Here is a 20,266-nt window from a genome sequence, read left to right on the forward strand (position 1 = left end):
TAGAAGGAGTCAACTAGACAACTAGAAGGAGTCACTAGACAACTAGAAGGAGTCAACTAGACAACTAGAAGGAGTCACTAGACAACTAGAAGGAGTCACTAGACAACTAGGATGAGTCAATTAGACAACTAGAAGGAGTCACTAGACAACTAGAAGGAGTCACTAGACAACTAGAAGGAGTCAACTAGACAACTAGAAGGAGTCACTAGACAACTAGAAGGAGTCACTAGACAACTAGGATGAGTCAATTAGACAACTAGAAGGAGTCAACTAGACAACTAGGATGAGTCAATTAGACAACTAGAAGGAATCAACTAGACAACTAGAAGGAGTCACTAGACAACTAGGATGAGTCAACTAGACAACTAGGATGAGTCAACTAGACAACTAGGATGAGTCAACTAGACAACTAGGATGAGTCAACTAGACAACTAGAAGGAGTCACTAGACAACTAGAAGGAGTCACTAGACAACTAGGATGAGTCAACTAGACAACTAGAAGGAGTCACTAGACAACTAGGATGAGTCAACTAGACTGGTTTTATTTATTTATTATGTATTGTTTATTTATTCCTTCAGTCAGCAACTCACTGTGGTGTATGTGGGTGTTTTCATGTTATATACTCTTCTCTACCACTACTCCACCTGCCATTACTCCACCTGTACTCTACCATTACTCCACCTGCCATTACTCTACTTGTATTATACCACTACTCTACCTCTTCTCTACCACTACTCTTCCTCCACCCTACCTCTACTCTACAACTACTCTACCACTACTCTACCTGTACTCTACAACTGCTCTACCTCTACTCTTATGGGGATGGTATCTCAGGCGGTAGAGCTGGTGGTCTAGTGATCTAAAGGTTGCTGGTTGGATCCCAGGCTCCTCCTGCTAGCATGCTGTAGTGTCCTTGAGCAATACACTTAACCCCTAATAGCTCCTGATGGCTGCGTCCGTCAGTGATTGAACAATTGTAAGTGGCTTTGGATAAAAGCGTCTGATCAATGTAATGTGATGTAATGTAATGTAATACTCTACCACTACTCTACCTTCCACTACTCTAAATCTACTCTACCACTACTCTACCTCTACAACTACTCTACCTTCCACTACTCTACCTCCACTCTACGACTGCTCTACAACTACTCTACCACTACTCTACCTCTACTCTACCACTACTCTACCTCTACTCTAGCTCCCTCTGCTCTACCCCTACTCATTTAGCTCTCCTCTACCTCTACTATCACTTCACTCTATCTTACCTCTACTCTACTCTACCGTTACTCGTCCTCTGTTCTGTGAGGTATTGACGAGTCAGTATCTAGATGAACATGATTGATCTGGTTTGATTGCTTTGGACTGAAGTCATCGCCGCGACGACACAACCTGACGTAACGCTTTGCTCCGCTCTTTGCTCCGATGTTTGTTTTGCTGGTTTTCGGAGGCGTCGTCAGGCGACGTGCGTCTCGGCCCCGGCGAGGCCCTCACACCCTCCCTCCTCTGTTCTCAGGGCGTGAGCGGAATGTCCGTGGATGAGAAGCCTGAAGCCCCCATGTACGTGTATGAGTCGACGGTGCATTGTACCAACATCCTCCTGTGCCTCAACGACCAGCGCAAGCAGGACATCCTGTGCGATGTGACGGTGCTGGTGCAGGGCAAGGAGTTCCGCGGGCACCGGGCCGTGCTGGCCGCCTGCAGCCAGTACTTCCTGCAGGTCCTGGTGGGACAGCCCGACAATGGCCTGGTGGTCAGCCTGCCCGAAGAGGTACGTACCTGGGAGCCGGCGCCGACGGGGGCGGGAAATGACTTGTCGGGCTCAAAGTATTTACCAGCTTTGCCGATTCTGGTAAAAAATAAAAATAAAAAATGGTATTGGTAGGAAGTGGTATTTCTGCGTTTCTCTTAATTAAAGAGCTCCGCCCCGTTCACCCGATGCTCGTCACGTCATGCAACAGATACGCTCATTGACAAACGGCCAATCAGATCAAATCATCACAATAGGAAGCCGCGCCCACTAGGAAGCCACGCCCACTGGGATGCTATGTCCGTCGGTTGACCTGAGCCTGCTTTACGGTTTTGTCAGCCGCAGCCTAAAATTCCTAGATATTATTCCCACGCTGCCTAAAATATCCAGGTGGGGATGTGGCTAACTGTCAGAGCAATCAGCCCAATCAGCAGCTTGCGTCCTGGAGTCACCTGGATGTCAGAGCTTTCGTTGAGGTACAGACTCGGTGACGGCGCTAAAACCCAAGTTGTTGTTCCTCCCAGACTGCAGCGGAGTCAGTGCTTTACGGCACGTTACAGTGTTTACACTTTTCGAGACTGAAACCCATCATTAAAACCGGCACAACGGGTATAACTGCAGCAGGGCCTGCCAATAACGGTTGCCCAGTTGCCCCAGGCAACCAGATTTAGGGTATTGACACTGAGCGCTCTGGTTGTCAACCAGCACGTTATACCCACCTCGCCGCCCGTTTCTTACTCGATGTATCTATTGATCTCACTCGATCGGCAAAATGACTCAAATTTGGCAACCTTTTTGTCGTTCCTGGCAACCAAAAACCAATGCACGGTTGCCAACTTGGCAGCCACATCTGAAGGTTAGTGTCCGTTCAAGGCCAGGTGACCGCAGCCGGTCATCAGAGCGCCGCCTCGTGGAGCCCGGCTCGCACGTGTCCCATTTCATCACGCTTTTTGTTTTCGGTTCCTCCGTGAACTTCGCTCCGATTCTCCGCCTTCGCTTCCTTCTTCCGCTCCACGGTGTTGAGCGCTTTCATTCACCTTTTTACAAGCCATCAAAACGCCGGGAAAAGGTGCGAGAACGTGGAGGGTTTTTTTTTTTTTTGTTTTTTTTGTTTTTTTACAGGTGATCCGGGCGGGTCGCGGGCGCCAATTATCACCAGCCCCGTCGCAGGCGGCGGTGAGATCGACGCCGTCGCCGCCTCCGCCCGCGGCACCGTGGCATTAAAAGAAAAAAAACACCTCCGGGTGGCTCCCGTCACCCCCGCAGCCATGAGAGTCCCGCCGCTGACGTATTGGTGTCGCACGTGCACGCTCGCACGTGCACATGCGGGCGCGCCTGCTGTCCGCGGTGCACGTGCGTGTGACGTGGAAGCGAAAGTGAAAGTGGGGCAAAGCAAAGGCTCCGGATCCTTGCAGGGAATTGTGGGTAGGGAATAAAACTGTCACAGTGCTCACTTCCACCGTCGGTGAGAAGGAAGCCGGAGATGGGGGGTGGAGGGTGGAGGGGGGGGGGGGTGGAGTTGATATTCCCTCAGGATGATCGCTCCACGCCATCATGTCAGTGTTTCCCCGGCGTCAGAAGCAGCAGAATCCCTCCGCTCCCTCCGTCAGCTCGTGAACAATGCAGCAGTTCCTGTGATGCAGGTCTCTCCGTCTCACCATCTATCTGTCTCACCATCTGTCTGTCTCACCATCTGTCTGTCTCACCATCTATCCATCTCTCTTTCTCTCTCCACGGCTGTTTCTGTTTCGGTTCCTTTTCCTGTTTCTGTTCCTGTTCCTGTTTCTGCAGCGAGATTCTCACAATGGAGAGTGAGCGGGGGCATCCATCAACAAATTCTCCTCCTCCTCCTCCTCTTCTTCTTCTTCTTCTTCTTCTTCTTCTTCTTCTTCTTCTTCTTCTTCTTTGGGGGGTTGGGGGGCTGGTTCTCCATCCTGTTTCAAAGGTCTCCCGTCAACACCATGCTTCGTGATCTAGGAGCAGGTCCAGATCTTCTCCTGCGTGTCAGGGCAGTTGCAGGAAGAGGGGCGGGGCCGGAAGGGCGGGGCCGGAGGGGCGGGGCCGGAGGGGCGGGGCTATTTTAACCGGGCGCTTGAAAAACTGCATTTCAACAAAACTCAATGGGTTTGTTCCGAGCAGAATCGTTTTTTAAAGCACGCGGCAGGACTGTCTGTTCCAGCCTGACACTGACGTGCAAGCGCGTTGTGGTGGAGGGAGCACACGTTACAACCTGAGCCACCTCCACCCACCTCCACCCGCCTAGAATCTACTGGATACACAGGACACTATGGAATACACAATGTAGACACAGAGATAAAAAAAAAACCTCCGGGCTCACAAAGAAAAACTCCTGTTTCCATGTTTTAGCTCCAGCCGTGCGGCCGCTCTGACGGCGTTGACGCCCATCAGTTAAATCCACATGGTTGGCCCAAAATTTCGGACTGGAATCTGAACCCGGATTTTAGGCTTCTGGAGATGAAACTTTATTATTTTTTTTGGGTTGAAAGGGATTGTTTTTGTTTTTAAAACAGCGTCAAATCAAGGCAGGGTGTGGTTTACACAGGTGCTGTAGCAGCTTCCAGGTCAAACAGAAGTAGGATAAGCAAATGGCCTGAATCCAGCCGGGATGCAGGGAGTTTAGCAGAAGGGAGTTTTGGATTTTTTCAAGGGAATCCCCGCTCAAACCAGCTCGTCCGGAGCTAATGTGATGGCCGACGTCCAAGAGCGGGAGCTGGTTTTATCTGCACTGCTCTTTATCGGGAACTTGGTCATGGGATCGCAGCATTCCTATGTTTATTATCCTTCATGCAAGGGCTCACACACACACACACACACACACACACACACACTCGCACACACACACTCGCACACACACACACTCGCACACACACACACTCCCACACACACACACACACACACACACACACACTCGCACACACACACTCGCACACACTCGCACACACACACACACACACACACACACACACACACTCGCACACACACACACTCGCACACACACACACTCCCACACACACACACACACACACACACACACACACACACTCGCACACACACACTCGCACACACTCGCACACACACACACTCGCACACACACACACTCGCACACACACACACTCGCGCACACACACACACACACACACCCACACACACACACACCGGGGTGGGGGTCGGTCGAGGACACTCGGTTTGTGCTGGTTTGCCGGGCGGAGGCGACGCCGCCAGCGCCTCTCCGCCTCACATTGCTCGGCAGCGCCGGACGAACAAAGGAGGATTCATAGAATTCGGTATTCCAGTTAACCAGGCGGGATCGGGAGGAGCGCATCATTTGGGCCAGGGCCGCCCGCCGGTGATGGCGGCACCGTGCGCTCCCGGCAGCTCTTTGGTTTTTTCCATTTTCCGTCCCCTTTCTCCTCACCCCCTCCCCCTCCCCCGTCCCTCCCACTCCCTTCCCCTCGTCCGCCGCGCCACCCGGGGGCCCTGACCCGCGTCGCAATCCAGTCGGCAGAGCAGATGAGAACGGCGGATCGTTCGGCGGAACGGCTGCCCCGCTCCGGCCGCCGCCCCGTGCGCTCGCCCACTCGCTTCCGGGACGCAGCGCGCGGCCCCCGGCGGGGACCGGAGGCCCTGGCCCCAGGAGCCGTTTCTGGCCTGTCTGGTTCCGACCGGAAGCTGGGGGGAGGGGTGATGTAGGGGTGGAGGGGTGCAGAGTCTTTTTGTCGGGAGCAAAAACAGCCGCCGCTGCGTCTTTGCAGCGGAGCGGGCGCTCATCCACCCGAGCTCCGATTTGAGTCAGGACTTTAAGTCGGAGAATTCCACTACAGCTTGAGTTGATGCCAAGAAGAGCAGCGGGAGTCGACCGCGATAGTCTGTTGTCATAGCAACGGACTATTTATATATTTTTTTTACTTCCCCCTCGTTCGTCCCTTGTTTCTGTCGTCCACATTGGTTTAATAAATCACAAGCGGTGGTTTTGGATTTGGAGCGCGGTGTTGGGTCGGAATCACCGCACTCCTCCATCAGGTCGCGGATGGAGTTTTCTGAAGCTCATTCTGAGAGGAACGTTTGGAGGGAAGGGAACCTCCGCACGGTGATACGGTCAGGGCCTCGGCCCAAGTGTCCTGGACCCGAACCGGGACCTGGACCTGGACCTGGACCCGGACCTGGACCTGGACCTGACCCACCCAAACCCTTTTGCTTTGGTTCATTCAACCAAATGTCTGAGCTCATTAAGGAGGGGGGGGGGGGGGGTAATGTGCTTTGCTGGACGTAAGGAGCTTCCAGGGCTTGATGAGTGATGTGTCCACGTGGCCCCAAAGCAAAGTGCTCATCAGGCTAATCTGGGGGAGGGGGGGGCACATACCCAGATTATAAAACAGATGGTGGTGGGGGGGTGGGGGGGGGGTGGAAAGAGTGATGTGTACTGGTGGGGGGGCGGCTGGTGCAAATACCCACCCTGACCCGGCGGGGCGCGGGGGGGGGGCTCTCTCTGCCCTCGCCTCACGTCTCCTCCGCGGGGCGTTTGGGGGGTGGGGGCAAAGGCACCTTGTTCGGCCTCTCGGTTCGATTCCCCCCCCGGTTCGGACGCTTTTGTGTCTTTGACCTTGAAACGACATTGAGATTTGACACATTTCATGGGAGGCAGCGTGTCCTTGCGGAGCAGGTTTTCGGGGGCAGCGCCGACGCTCGACGCCGCCCGGCGCCGGGTTTTCTAATCAGCACAAGGAGGAGCTGAGAGGTCGACTGGAAACACTGAGATGAAAGAACCTTCTGAGCGAGCATCTGAGCAGCACAGCAGGTGTCCATGGAACCACGGAGGAACAGGCCCAAAAGAAGAGGCTGATGGGCCTGAGGGTTGGGTTCAATTAACATGAACCCTGAACCCAAGTAGTCACAGGAGGACAGTTGACAAAAATCTGATAAAGTCTGTATCATCATGATTGTAACGCTTTAAAGCCATAAAAAGGCAAGTTAAGTTAAAAAGTCAAAATCTACCAAAATGTTTTTTTTTAGGGTGTCGAGGTGAATAGTTGAGGCCTTACCATATACTGTATATATATAACATAGTAGAACAATATAATATAATATAATACATATTAGCAGCAGAATAATTACGATCCACACCAAAATGAAAGTGACATTTATATATGTATTGATTTATTTATTATACATGTCACACATATGATACACACAGTATGTAAATATACAAAGATGTTTATAAACATCAACATATAAGGAAATGAACTATAATAATTGATCGTAATTTCTAAGTTGTGCGCAGGTGAAATCCTTCCTTGGATCAGTTTGTGACGCACCAGTATTTATTATTTGAATGCACTCAACCTCCGTCAGGGTGCAGCGCGTGGAGGTCCATGCAGCGCGTCCTAATCCGTCCTGAGTGGAGGAGGATTAACGCCTCCGTCCTCACAAACAACAAGTTGTCGTATGGAATTCGCTGAGTCCCCGTTGTGCCTCGGCGCCGGGCGGGTCCCGCGGGTCACGCCCTCTTTGGCGTCTGGCCGCACGCCGTGAGCGGCACTCGCTCGGGATTAGCGCAGCGCGATGTGATTTAATCCGCTGGGTGGGGTGGGGCAGGCGGGGTGGGTGGGGTCTCGCTGACAGCTCAGCTCTTGCGAAGGCATGTATGAGCCGTCACTCCGTCACGTCCCTCCGTCACATCTCTCCGTCCTCCATGTCTTTACTCCAGACCGGGTGGTGTGTGGCCAGGGGGGCGCCATCTTTTTAAATTGGAAGCTGTGCTAATGGCGGGGACGGAGGGGCGGCAAAGAGAGCCTGATAATTAAAGAGTCAACGAGTGACCGCCCTGCCAGCGCCGCTGTAACTGACACACTTTCATATCGACTGCATTGTCTTCCGGGAAAGGCGGACCCCGCCACCAACAAGGGAAACGGCAAACGCCTGTAGAGAAGCGCGTCTGATAACACCAATACATGGAAGGGGTGTTTCTCAAGAAACGCCTGCCAAAGGGTCACTCTTTAAGAAGTGAGATGGACGTGGTCACTCTTTAAGAAGTGAGATGGACGTGGTCACTCTTTAAGGAGTGAGATGGATGTGGTCACTCTTTAAGAAGTAAGATGGACGTGGTCACTCTTTAATAAGTGAGATGGACGTGGTCACTCTTTAATAAGTGAGATGGACGTGGTCACTCTTTAAGAAGTGAGATGGACGTGGTCACTCTTTAAGAAGTAAGATGGACGTGGTCACTCTTTAAGAAGTGAGATGGACGTGGTCACTCTTTAAGAAGTAAGATGGACGTGGTCACTCTTTAAGAAGTAAGATGGACGTGGTCACTCTTTAAGAAGTGAGATGGACGTGGTCACTCTTTAAGGACTGAGATGGGCGTGGTCACTTTAAGGAGTGAGATGCTACTCACTCCTCCTTCGAGGTGACTTTCAGTCTGAGTGATTCCACTATACAGTACAATCCTCCCACATGTTTCCAAATCCCAAATAATCCTCGTTTAAAGTTCATTATTAACATAGTTTGAGAACATGTTATTGAAGTGATTCATAAGGGTTTTTTCAGAGGACGACTGTATATTTCAATACATCATCCGCATGTAGAGTCGTAGATGCCGCGTCACAAATATTACAGAATAAAGATGAATTATCACAATTTTATTATTTTCAGAACTAAATCTTTTCCCGTTTTCCGTCCATGCACCACATATGAGTAGCAAACATAATCTTTCATTCAAACACGATCATTTCAGTTTTGCTCTCCCACCCGTCACGCCCACTCATTTTTTCCAACCTCTCGTTTTGAGTGACATCATAAAGAGGAAGTGACATCATTTAAGCCTCAATTCAAAAGGTGGTAAATTATGATATTATTTATTGATGATAATATCATGTTTTATGATGTTTCACGGGGTCAAGCATCAACGATCCGTCGATAACCGAGAGAGAAAGCTGGTTTTTAATACATTATTTGTGATGTTAAATACTTGAATTGAATTTTAACCAAATATATATTCTTTTTGTGACGGGATGTGACATTTTAGGATGAACTGTCCCGCCCCCTCAAAACGAATGCATGTGTCATTGATGATTTAAAAATAAGTGCTTTTGTGCCGAGGTGGAAAAATATGTTTTCTGGGAAGTTTGACATGACGGCGAAGGGTTAAAAAAATAAAGGGTTCGTTGTTGCTAAAAATTCTTCAAATAGGACGCCCGTCATGGAGTGACTGTGCAGATCTGCGACGACGCGGTGGCTGCACTGACACGGAGCTGCAGCCGTTTTGTTCTCAATCAGCTTCATGATTCAGGCTCCGCAGCCATAATGTCACGTTACTCAGCACATCTGACATTAAAACAGCCTCTCCCTTCCTCTCTCTCTCTCTCTCTCCCTTCCTCTCTCTCCCTTCCTCTCTCTCCCTTCCTCTCTCTCTCTCTCTCCCTCTCTCGGGGGTGGAGGGATGGAGTGTTTTCCCTGCGTGGGAAGCTCTCTCCATTGTCGTCGGCCGCTGCCTGCTCCTCATCAGGATGCATGACATGCAGGAATGCACTGGAGCACGTCTGCGTAAATGAGCAGAGGAGGCCAAAGTGCAGCGTTACGAGTGGAGGGAGGGAGGGAGGGAGGGAGGGAGGGAGGGAGAGCTCAACCTGTCGTTGACAGGCCTCTCTGGCAGCGTTCCTGAAAAGCGTCCTGTGATTGTGGATGTGGATCCGCCCGACGGTGCTACCGTCAACTTCCTGCTCTGTTATGACCCCGCCCGTCCAGTCCAACGCACGCACCACCTGTCTTGTGGAGTCATTGTTCTGGGAGTGTTCATTCGGCTGAAAGGCTGAACGTGCACAGACTGTCCACTAGGGACCAAACACCTCCACTTCCTCCTCTGCTGCCGTTGGACTCCATCAGCCCTCTTCTCAATAATAATAATAATAATAATAATAATAATAATAATAATAATAATAATTATACAGTATAATAATAATAATAATAATACAATATAATAATAATAATAATAATAATAATACAATATAATAATAATAATAATAATAATAATAATAATAATAATAATAATAGTAATAAAAAAATAATAATCATAATCATAATTTCCACATGACTCATCCTTCTGTTTATCTTGTGGATTTAGCTTTGTTTTAATGACTGTTTTGGGTTTCTCCTAGCTCCAGACAATTTAGGTGCTAGGAGACAGTCGAGGAGGTAGGGGAAGGAGGTGTAGGAGACAGTCTAGGAGGTAGGAGACCGGAGGTGTAGGAGACAGTCTAGGAGGTAGGAGACAGGAGGTCTAGGAGACAGGAGGTCTAGGAGACAGGAGGTGTAGGAGACAGTCTAGGAGGTAGGAGACAGGAGGTGAGGAGACAGTCTAGGAGATAGGAGACATGAGGTGTAGGAGACCCCTGAAGTCAGATTCCTGATCTGTCCCGATCTCTCACCCCATCTCCCTCCATTTAGCTCTCCATCTGCCCCCCAACCCCACCTGTCTCCCTCCAGCCCCACCTCCATCACCATCTCTGTTACTACCTCCATCACCACCTCAATTATGAACTCCATCACCACCCCCATCACTACCTCCATCACTACCTCCATCAACACCTCAATCATCACCTCCATCAACACCTCAATCATCACCTCCATCACCATCCCTATCAACGCCTCCATCAACACCTCAGTCATCACCTCCATCACCATCTCCAGCCCCACCTCCATCACCATTTCCATCACTACCTCCATCACCACCTCAATTACGACCTCCATCACCACCTCCATCACTGCTGCTGGTAATCTGTCCTGCTGCGTCTGCTGCTGATTCCTTCATTCACTCAGCACTTTCACCGTTTATCAGCAGTTTAAGGAGAGAGAGAGACAGAGAGACAGACAGAGAGACAGACAGAGGGAGAGAGAGAGACAGACAGAAAGACAGAGAGAGAGAAATGAGAGAGAGAGAGAGAGAGAGAGAGAGAGAGACAGAGAAAGACAGAGAGACAGACAGAGAGAGAGAGACAGAGAGACAGACAGACAGAGAAATAGAGAGACAGACAGACGGAGAGAGAGAGGGACTGGATCAGTGTGTTTGTTTTTTACATTTATTTAAGGTGTGTGTGTGTGTGTGTGCAGTCATGTACTAGATGTGCTGTGGTCATCAGTTTAGGGATCGTTCAGTCAAAGCCGCCCCCCCCCCCCCCCCCGAGCACACACACACACACACACACACACACACACACATGGATATGGAGTCAGCAGCTTGGGGGGGGGGGGGGGCTGAGCCTCGCGGCGTCTGTTTGCCGAGGGGGGGGGGGGGGTTGATGGTGACAATTATGGTCTGTCAGCGGTGTCGTGTTGTAGTGAAGTAATGACGTCGTCACTTGGTGATCATTGGTGATGATGTCATGATGGTGAGGTCACAGTATGAGAGGTTTTACTGCTACATTAATAAACGTAAACGTCAAATGCTTTTGATCGTTATATTTTTTATTACCATATAAGTCACTTTGAAATATACATATAACAATACACACATATGCTATACTGTATGTGTGCATACGTACATACAATCTGTGCACACACCCTCTATATACTACTTTGTATGTATGTATGTACTGTATGTGTATATCTGTGTGCATAAAATTCTCAATCATGATAATTATAGACAATTATATAAATGTGTGTGTATGTATTTATATATACAAATACATACATATATACAGTATGCGTGTGTGTATATATGTATATAATTCACAATTCTGTATATGGTTATGAAAAGTATATTTTTTATATTTTTTACTCATATGTGTAAAAAATATGTATAATTTTACACATATAGAACACACAGTATAAACATCTCACCCATATGTGTGTATTTGTATATGTATGTAATTCACAATGACTTAACCAGAACTAAATTACTCCAGACAGATTAATAAAGTATACAAATATATATGTATATATATATATATATATATATATGGTTATGAAAGGTATATTTTACACATATAGGGTATGTGTAAGTAGGTTTGCCACCTTCCATGGGGAGACTCGCGGTGCTTTTTTGTTCCGTTCAACATTTAACTTCATCTAAACACACTTTTTAGTTGTGTTATTTGGAGGAAACGGGGCACGCGAAACCGGCGCAAATAACAGAAAAAGCAGGTGTTTAATTCACAAAACACAGCTAACAAGGATTTTGGGATCAGACGCACGGATCGTTGCACTGCTGCCTTTTTATTGTAATTTTTTTTGTTCCTCCGACCACTTCTACATGTCTCTGCAGACGGGAATACCGTCTCTCTAACGGCGTGTGGCTATTTGCACCGGTGTTTGTGAATGGGACGTTTTTTGCAACGACTCTCATTTTCATATAAAGGGGCCAATTTTGCACCAAATGTATGCCTAGTACCTCATTTTAATATGGGCAAATAGCAACCGCATAAGAGGTATGAGACAATTGCCCTTATTTAATTTCCACATGGATCATTGTGATCAGGCGCCGCAAAACAAGGGCAAATTGCACTCAGCAGCAAAACCTTATGGGCGTGTTTGTGACGTCATATCGTACCCAAACAGATTTGCAGATAGGGGACGCAATCGATCGCAGTTCATGGCGCTGTCAGCGGCCGCCATCCATTCTTTGCGAAGTCGCCCCAGCGGCCGGCCCTGTATGAAACTACGTGTGCGACAATACGGGACTAATTGCCCCCATTGCCAAATATGTGCAAAATCAGGGCTCACATTCAGTGTGACTTCCTGTGTTGCGGGGCCGGCCCGGCGGGGTAAGTGACCTACGTCATCTGCGCGCCCCGTTCACCTTTTCTTTCAAGAAAACAAGTAAAAACAATGTTTTTATTTTATTATGTATTTATCTTCCTCCGTTTCCTAATTGAACGAAACAAAAAAAGCCAGCACCGGCGACTTAAACACCCCCCCTCAATTTATTTTTATAGCACATTTAAAAACATGCAATCATAATGCTAAAATATACATATAGGATAAAACACAGATACAATGAATGTAGAATGTGATTTAAAGGTATTTTGAGACATTTCAACAAATATCTCTGCCCTGTACGGCCGCTGTCTTCTGCTGTTTCCTGCGGTGCCTTGCTCAAGGGCAACTGGCAACCCTCCACGACAGAACTAATTTGCTAAAACATAACAGCTGGCACCCACTTGGCTCCCTCTGCTAATATTTTGTCGTATTTAAACTTTAAGCGGCTGTGGGTTCGTCTGCAGCGGCGTGCCCGTGGCGCTGAACGCTCGCTGACTCCATATTGATTCAGTTCCTTCGCTCCGGGTGGAATGTGAGGGTTGGATTTGGACGAAACGAAAGATAAACTGCCTGAGAAAAAGAGAAACCAACCGCCAGAGAAGGAAGAACACAGTTCAAATGCCTCCTCACCAGGAGCAGTCTGGTGTCACACTAGTATACTGTATATATAGTAAGGATATTACTACAATATATAAGAAATAAACAATTTACAATATTTAAGGATATATGTATATATAAGATAAATTATAAGATAGATAATAATAATAATAATAATAATAATAACCTTTTCCTTGAATTACATTTTCAATAAGTTACGTTTCCATGAAATACGAAAAACCTTGTAGTATTATTGAATAATAACCATTGCACGGCTTCTATTTTTCCGACGCCTCGCTGGATCTTAAACGCATCACTCAGTCCCACACTCGAGTGCATTCGACTCAACGTGGTCATGAGTTCTTATGGACTAATGTTTATGGTATTTTTCATGAATCTGGCAAAGTAATGGGGACCAGGGACTAAAAATTGACATCATTGACATCTACCAGGTTGCAAAGTACATAAATATCTGTACATTTATAGTAAATAATATGATGACGTCATAAAGTTTCTGTAAATCTCATCTCCTTCATTTTAGAACGAGACGTGTAACATCAGTTAACCAAGGCCAACTTAATATTTGCGGTCAAAGTTGTTTGGTTTTTCACTCATTTCTGCTCCGTATGTGGATCGATTGGATTAAATTGAAACCACGAGATGTTTGTGCCATAGCGGTTTAAACGACACCTATTAATATAAAGATACTAGTTAGGTACCACCAGGAGGTACTAAGTTCAGATGATAGATAGACAGACAGACAGACAGACAGACAGACAGACAGACAGACAGACAGACATAGATAGATAGATAGATAGATAGATAGATAGATAGATAGATAGATAGATAGATAGATAGATAGATAGATAGAAAAAATATGATATAATAATAAAGTGACATGACATTTCACTGCATATATGTATGACTGTATGTAAATGTATGTGACAAATAATCTCTTGAACTTGAACTTGAAGAATAAAACCATTGAAAAAAATAAAAATAAGCAATAAATGTTTTTATTAGCTGTAAAAATTGCCAATATGAAATAAACCTTGAAAAAACTATAATAATGGGTAATAGACTAAAGGTTATAGATGACAGGTTATATTATTAATAATTTTTAATAAGGCAAATACATAAATAACAGATAAAGCAAAATAATAACAAAGCAATACGATAAAATAAAAATATGGCAAAATATGGAAAAATTGGAAAATATACAATTAACTTAACAGTTAACTGTACACAATAAGATTTGGCAATAAACACTCAACCTAATGATAAACAAAACATATAAAAATAACAGAAAATAAATGATAAAAATGAGAAAAAACCTAAAAAGAAATAAGGAGTTTCTGGTTGCCTCTGAACCGTGTCGCAAAGCCTTGCTTCACCGCCGCGCCATGATTTTCTGTCCAGCGAGCAGCAAACATGAAACATTTATAAAATGACTGTACTCACAACGTTTCAATAAGCAACTTCCGGCACCAGCGAGCGAGCTGCCCGTCACCTACCGCACTGAAAGCATCACTCCATCAGTGAGTCATGGACACGTTGGTAGGTGTGATATTTAAATAACAGATGTTTGCCAATTCCACTCATGATTCATATGGTTATATAATTACCAATATCTAATGAGTCATATGAGGCGAATAACATGAAATGGGAATAATATGCTGAAAAGGAAGTGGAGCTGATACTGGGACCAATCACACATTTGGGTTATTTAGGAGTATTTAGGAGTATTTAGGAGTATTTTGCAGCTGACTCAACACAGTCTTTTTTTTTTTTTTTCCTCCCCTCGCTGTGAACGTGGCTGTTGCCTCCGAGGTTCCGTTCCGTTGAGAGAACAGCGACGGCGCTAAGAACGGCTCCGAAACTTTGCACAAGTCGAACCGCAGTTTCGGTTCTTTGCAGTTTAATTCAGAAGAAAGTTTTTTTTAAAGATCGGTTTTGTTTTTAGTTTTTGTCTGTGTGTGTATTTATATATGTTGTAAATTTGGTGTCACATTTGACTTCTCGTTACTCCGGCCACTTATTATATTTGGGGTCACATTAGGGCAGCGGTTCTCAAACTTTTTTTTTGTAGTGTACCCCCTCTGAGATCCTCTGTCAGCAGTGCCTTCACTGGCGTTGGGAGAAAAAATAGACAATGAACTGTATGTGCATCGTATGTGTTTTTTTAAACATTAGATATAACCAATATATTTTAATGAATTTCTTTCCATTTTTCGGAGTACCAACTGCAGTACCCCAAGGTAGCCCTAGGGGTACGAGAACCCTCAGGAACACTGCATGAGGGAGCTGCCATCCAGGCAACAACTTAATAACAGTGCGAGTTTTGATCCTACTCGCCGCGGCCTGCTGATTCAGTCCATTCCAACACTATAACCAGATGACCTCAAGCTGTTTTTTCCCCTCGCATATTTCTGCTTCCTCATACAAAGTGCTGGGTTGTTATTGCAAACGGAAAAAAAAAAATCCACAGAGCAAATTCTGTGGTTTTGGGGAGCTTGACGACTTAGGAGGGGAAAATCCTCTTTTACTAGCAGGGTGTCTGGCAGGGACCCTCGCAGCGCTGGGAGCTGCTCGCAGGGCGGCCGTACCACTTCCACCGTGGAATGGAAACTCATCTCCTGTTGTTTTCCCCTCCGACAAAGGCAGCAAAACAATCAGTCAACAGGGCGGCTCGTTAAAAGCACATTCTGCCGCTCCCTCCCGACATCTGGGTGCCCCTGGAAACCCTCGTGAGGACGACTTTCACACCGGTCGGCCTCTGAAAAGATGCTTTGTAGAGTGAACAATGGCGCTCCAGATCCAATGCGAATCCCCTGTAATTGGGTTCATAGCCCCACCTGTTCCCTGCGAGTGTGCGTGTATTCGTTTGGGGTGTGATCACATCCCCCAAGAGCCCGAAAATGACTTGCTTTTGTCGTCGCGGGTGATGAACGTGAGCCTCAAGCCGAGCGCTAGGTTGGTTCCTGCGGGTTCCTTCCTTTCTCCGCTCTGTCTGCCTTCGCTCAGGGCGGCCCGGACCGCCGTGGGCTCAGGAGCTCACTTATTTATCCGGCATTAAGTCCAAATGGAAGGCTTCCCTCGCTCGGCTCATCCCATGCCACATGGCCGCGAACCGGGATAAGCCTCAGTCTTACAACCCATTAGGCCCGACAGGCGACTGACCTTTGAAACCCGCGGTGCTGACACACAAAGTGAGGCTGGCGCTGGGATGCCATGACCCGCCTGGTGCAGCTAAAGTACTGCACATCCGTAGGCCCATGCATGTTTACACTGAAATAGGGTAAAAGCCTCAAAGTAGTAAGAAGTAGGAGATAATTCAATAGGCCAGTGGGTTAAACGTTGTACTTTTTCCCTCGAAAATTGCCAACAAGATGGTGTTTAACAGGGCACTTCAGCCCGACACGGTCTTTACATTACATCACATTACATTGCTTTACATCATGTCATTAGCAAGCACTTTCCTCCAGAGCTACTTACAGTAAGTACATTTGCCATTAGTAGTCGTACGACTGCACATCCTTCTTCATTAGCAAAGCCTGCGGCCGGGAGCGCTACGCCAGGTTCGATGTCTGTGGCTGAATGATTATGAGGCAGGTTATTTCTATTCCCCGGTACCTGGAGCAAACCTTTCAGTTACACAAAGCAGTGGCTGGTGGGGGGGGGGGGGGGGGGGGGGGGGGGGGGGAGTCAATATAAATACTGACTGCAGACAGTGGCGGCCTTGTGGAATGTCACAATGGTGACTGTTCTTTGAATATGAAGCGCACACCTTGCCAACGGCTCAGAGCACAAGTTTCTATTAACCGTTGTGTAGAATGTTCACTGCTGACCCGCTGAAAGATTAACTGCTACTTTACAGTGTTTGTTTATGGTCATTGGAGCTGTCGGGTTGTCTCACCACACTCCAAGGGCTCTGGACAATGCCTGTGCTGATGGTAATGCTGGCAATTTCCCTGTTTTTTCGCAGGTCACTGCCAGGGGATTCTCCCCATTGTTGCAGTTTGCCTACACCGCTAAGCTGTTACTCAGCAGAGAAAACATCCAGGAGGTCATCCGCTGTGCTGAATTCCTGCGCATGCACAACCTGGAGGACTCCTGCTTTCGCTTCCTGGAAGCTCAGCTGCGCAGCGAGGAGGACGGCCTGCCGCTCTGCCGCAAGGTGGCATCCGAGACGAACAACTCTGGCGACGAGGGCATGCAGCCGGAGGCGGTGAAGCCCGCCTCCCCGCGGGTGCGGCGCCGTGGCGACGCCCTTCCCTCCCTACGGTGCCCCGACGACGAGCGACTAGCCGTGGCTGTGCCGAGTAACTTTGCGGACGGAAGGCTGGACTTCGACAAGCACGGGGCGTCCGACCTCCCCCGCTGCCCCAAATACAGGAAGTACCAGTGGGCTTGCAACAAGCACAATAACGACACCTCCTCACACACCAGTACCTCAGGTTTCCCAAGCACATTAAAGGAGAGAGGCGTGGCCGCCGTGGGGCAGGGCCACGGGGACCTGCCGGTGGACCACATCAAGGTGGAACCACGGGCGGAAGAAGAGGCTATCTCGTTGTGCATGTCCGGGGATGAGCAGGACGCCAGGGAAAAGGATAGTGTGACGGCCATGGAGATGGACAGTCCCGTACCCTCCGAAAGAACCAAGGCAGCAACGTCCCCCTCATGCCTCCGAGCCTTTTTCAAAAAAGGGGTGGACCTCCCCAGTCTGCCCACTCCATCACAGCAGCTATTTGCCAACAGACTTGTCTGCCCCCAGGACAAAGGAACCTCTCAGGGAGATCACAGAAAAGACTTTCACCAGCCTTTCACTGGGGAGCTCGGCCTGCCTGTTACACCCCCAAAGGATGCGGACGGTTTCCCCGTGGGGCTGTCCCACAAGTCCGCCTCCTGTGACGGCGTCTGCAAACAGGAAGCGGAACTCGACCGGCGCAGCGTCATATTTTCCTCAGGGTCCTGCGACCGTCTGGGAACCCCGGCGCATTCCTTCCCCGGCGGGAACTCTTTGGAGATAGAGCTCTCCGAGCACACGCCAAAGGGCTTGTGGGCTGGGGCCAGCCAGTCCCTGCCCACCACCCAGTCCTACTCCCCCAGTGTGGCCTCCAGCGAGCCCCCGCTCCTGTGCCGCCAGCGACCCAACACCAGCTGCCCAGTGCCAATCAAAGTATGCCCGCGCTCGCCGCCGTGCGAGACGCGAACCAGGACTTCCAGCTCCTGCTCGTCCTACTCCTACGCGGAGGACGGCAGCGGCGGCTCACCCTGCAGCCTGCCCCAGTTTGAGTTCTCCTCCTCGCCGCGCTGCCTCGCTGCGGACCAGCAGGACCAGGGCGTGGGAGGGGACGCCTTTTTAAACCAGGTGCGCCCCAAGATCAAGTGCGAGCAGTCGTACGGCACCAACTCCAGCGACGAGTCTGGTTCCTTTTCGGAGGGAGACAGCGAGTCCTGCCACGTACAGGATCGAGGGCCAGAGGTGAGCGTTCAAACACCGTCTCGTATGCACGTACCAAGCAATGTAGTCCTGCACTCGACCCCACCTTTGCCGGCCCGCTCTATAGGCCTGCATTAGCAGCCAGTAAATGACGATGAAATTGAGAGAAGAGTGTTCACTCAAGATTTACAGGCAGCCACCAAAGGGCGCAGATGTGCTTTGATATTATTAATCTGCTTCATGCACCGCTGGATGTCCGTGTAATAAGTCTCAGTGTTCTGGAACACATATCTTGGAAGCGCAATCATAGGAGGGGGCGTTAGCTTTTCCAGGGCTGTGATTGGTGGATAATGTGTGCAAGGAAGTGTGTGTGTGTGTGTGTGTGTGTGTGTGTGTGTGTGTGTGTGTGTGTGTGCGTTAGAGAGAGAGAGAGAGCGAGAGCGAGAGCGACACTGCAGGCGATTGAAGGGTCAGGATTCTCTCAGGGTACGACTGCCCTCTGAAGTGATTCGCCGCGGCTGGATCCGTCTCCCTGCGGCTGCCAGCCGTCCTAACTAGCTCACTTCATCCCCCGCACAAAACCCTGACATCTGTAATCCGCCCTCCCATAAATATGCATACGCTAATTCCGCTCGCGGTAACAAGCTGAGATCTGACATGCCGGTCTATCACCAATTAGCTGCCAAGCGCTGCCGCGGCGGAGGTGTGCGGCGCGACGCGAAGGGGATCGCGCCGCATGTATTATGAGAGAGAAGCGCCGGGGCCATTAAGATTTAATGGACACGGGATTGTATTGAGTTGAGTGTGTGCGGCGGCGGGTCGGCTGCATCTCATGACGGGGCCCTAACCCTGCACTGCTGACAAGGGTGGATGGCCAATCCCCTAATCTTCATCCCCTTAATCCACTCTGGGCAGACGTCCTTTAGGCCGCAGACAAGACGACTGTTGTTTTTGTTTACTGGGTAGAGATCAGCCGGTGGCCGGAGGGAAGCACCTAAAGTGGGACGGCGCTTGGACGGCGAAGCTCCGGCGAAATACATTTTTATTTGTATTTTTTCCGGAGAGAGAATGGGGGGATCCCGAAAATTGCGCCGATTCCAGTCGCCCAATGAATTTCGCCGGTGGTCACGCGGCGCGAAGTGACAGTTACTAGCGTCGGCGTCGAGGGAACGGAAGCATCTCGGCGGAGAGGAGATGAAGGGGAGTAGCATGAGAAGGAGACTGAGCGGGTGAGAGGAGATGAAGATGAGAGGGGGGGGAGGGCCGGGAGGGATGAGAGGGAAACGTTGCTGACGTTGCGTTGCCATGGCGATCGCCTTCCACGGCGCGCCGCACGGAGGCCCCCGCCCCACCCCCTCCACAGGGGCCGCGATGCAGGGGCTGTACATTACCGGGGGACGAGCCGCCGGCCGATAAAAACGACTCTGTGCCGTGACACGCCCCTTTGTTGTCCCTCCGGGTGTGAGTCATCCGGCCGCCGCCGCCGCCACCAGGCACTCCATCAACACGCACAAAACCCGCCGTCAAATCGCTCTTGACTTACACAGGGTTATCCTGCAGATAAGATTTATTATGAATGAACTTTTCCCGGCGCTCGCTCTCCGGCAGCCGAGGTAATCGAGGGCGCCCTCGCCGCAGAGGGCAGGGCGAGGCGGCTGCCAGACGTAGAGCTGTGCGAGCCTCAAAGGTGCTCCCCTGCACATGTACG

General features: G+C 49.1%; 1 protein-coding gene across 1 annotated transcript in view; it reads left to right on the forward strand.

The window, feature by feature from the left end:
- Positions 1-20,266, forward strand: part of bach2b (BTB and CNC homology 1, basic leucine zipper transcription factor 2b) — a gene marked incomplete at its 3' end in the record, with an annotated part of 83,990 nt that overhangs the window by 54,512 nt on the left and 9,212 nt on the right. The window contains exons 2-3 of the mRNA XM_080023953.1: positions 1,515-1,769; positions 17,101-18,600. Of these exons, the coding sequence (XP_079880079.1) occupies positions 1,527-1,769; positions 17,101-18,600 (1,743 nt within the window). The 5' untranslated portion in view covers positions 1,515-1,526. The remainder of the gene's footprint in view (positions 1-1,514; positions 1,770-17,100; positions 18,601-20,266) is intronic.

Source organism: Zeus faber, assembly GCF_960531495.2.
Source record: "Zeus faber genome assembly, chromosome: 2".
NCBI classification, from domain to species: domain Eukaryota; kingdom Metazoa; phylum Chordata; class Actinopteri; order Zeiformes; family Zeidae; genus Zeus; species Zeus faber.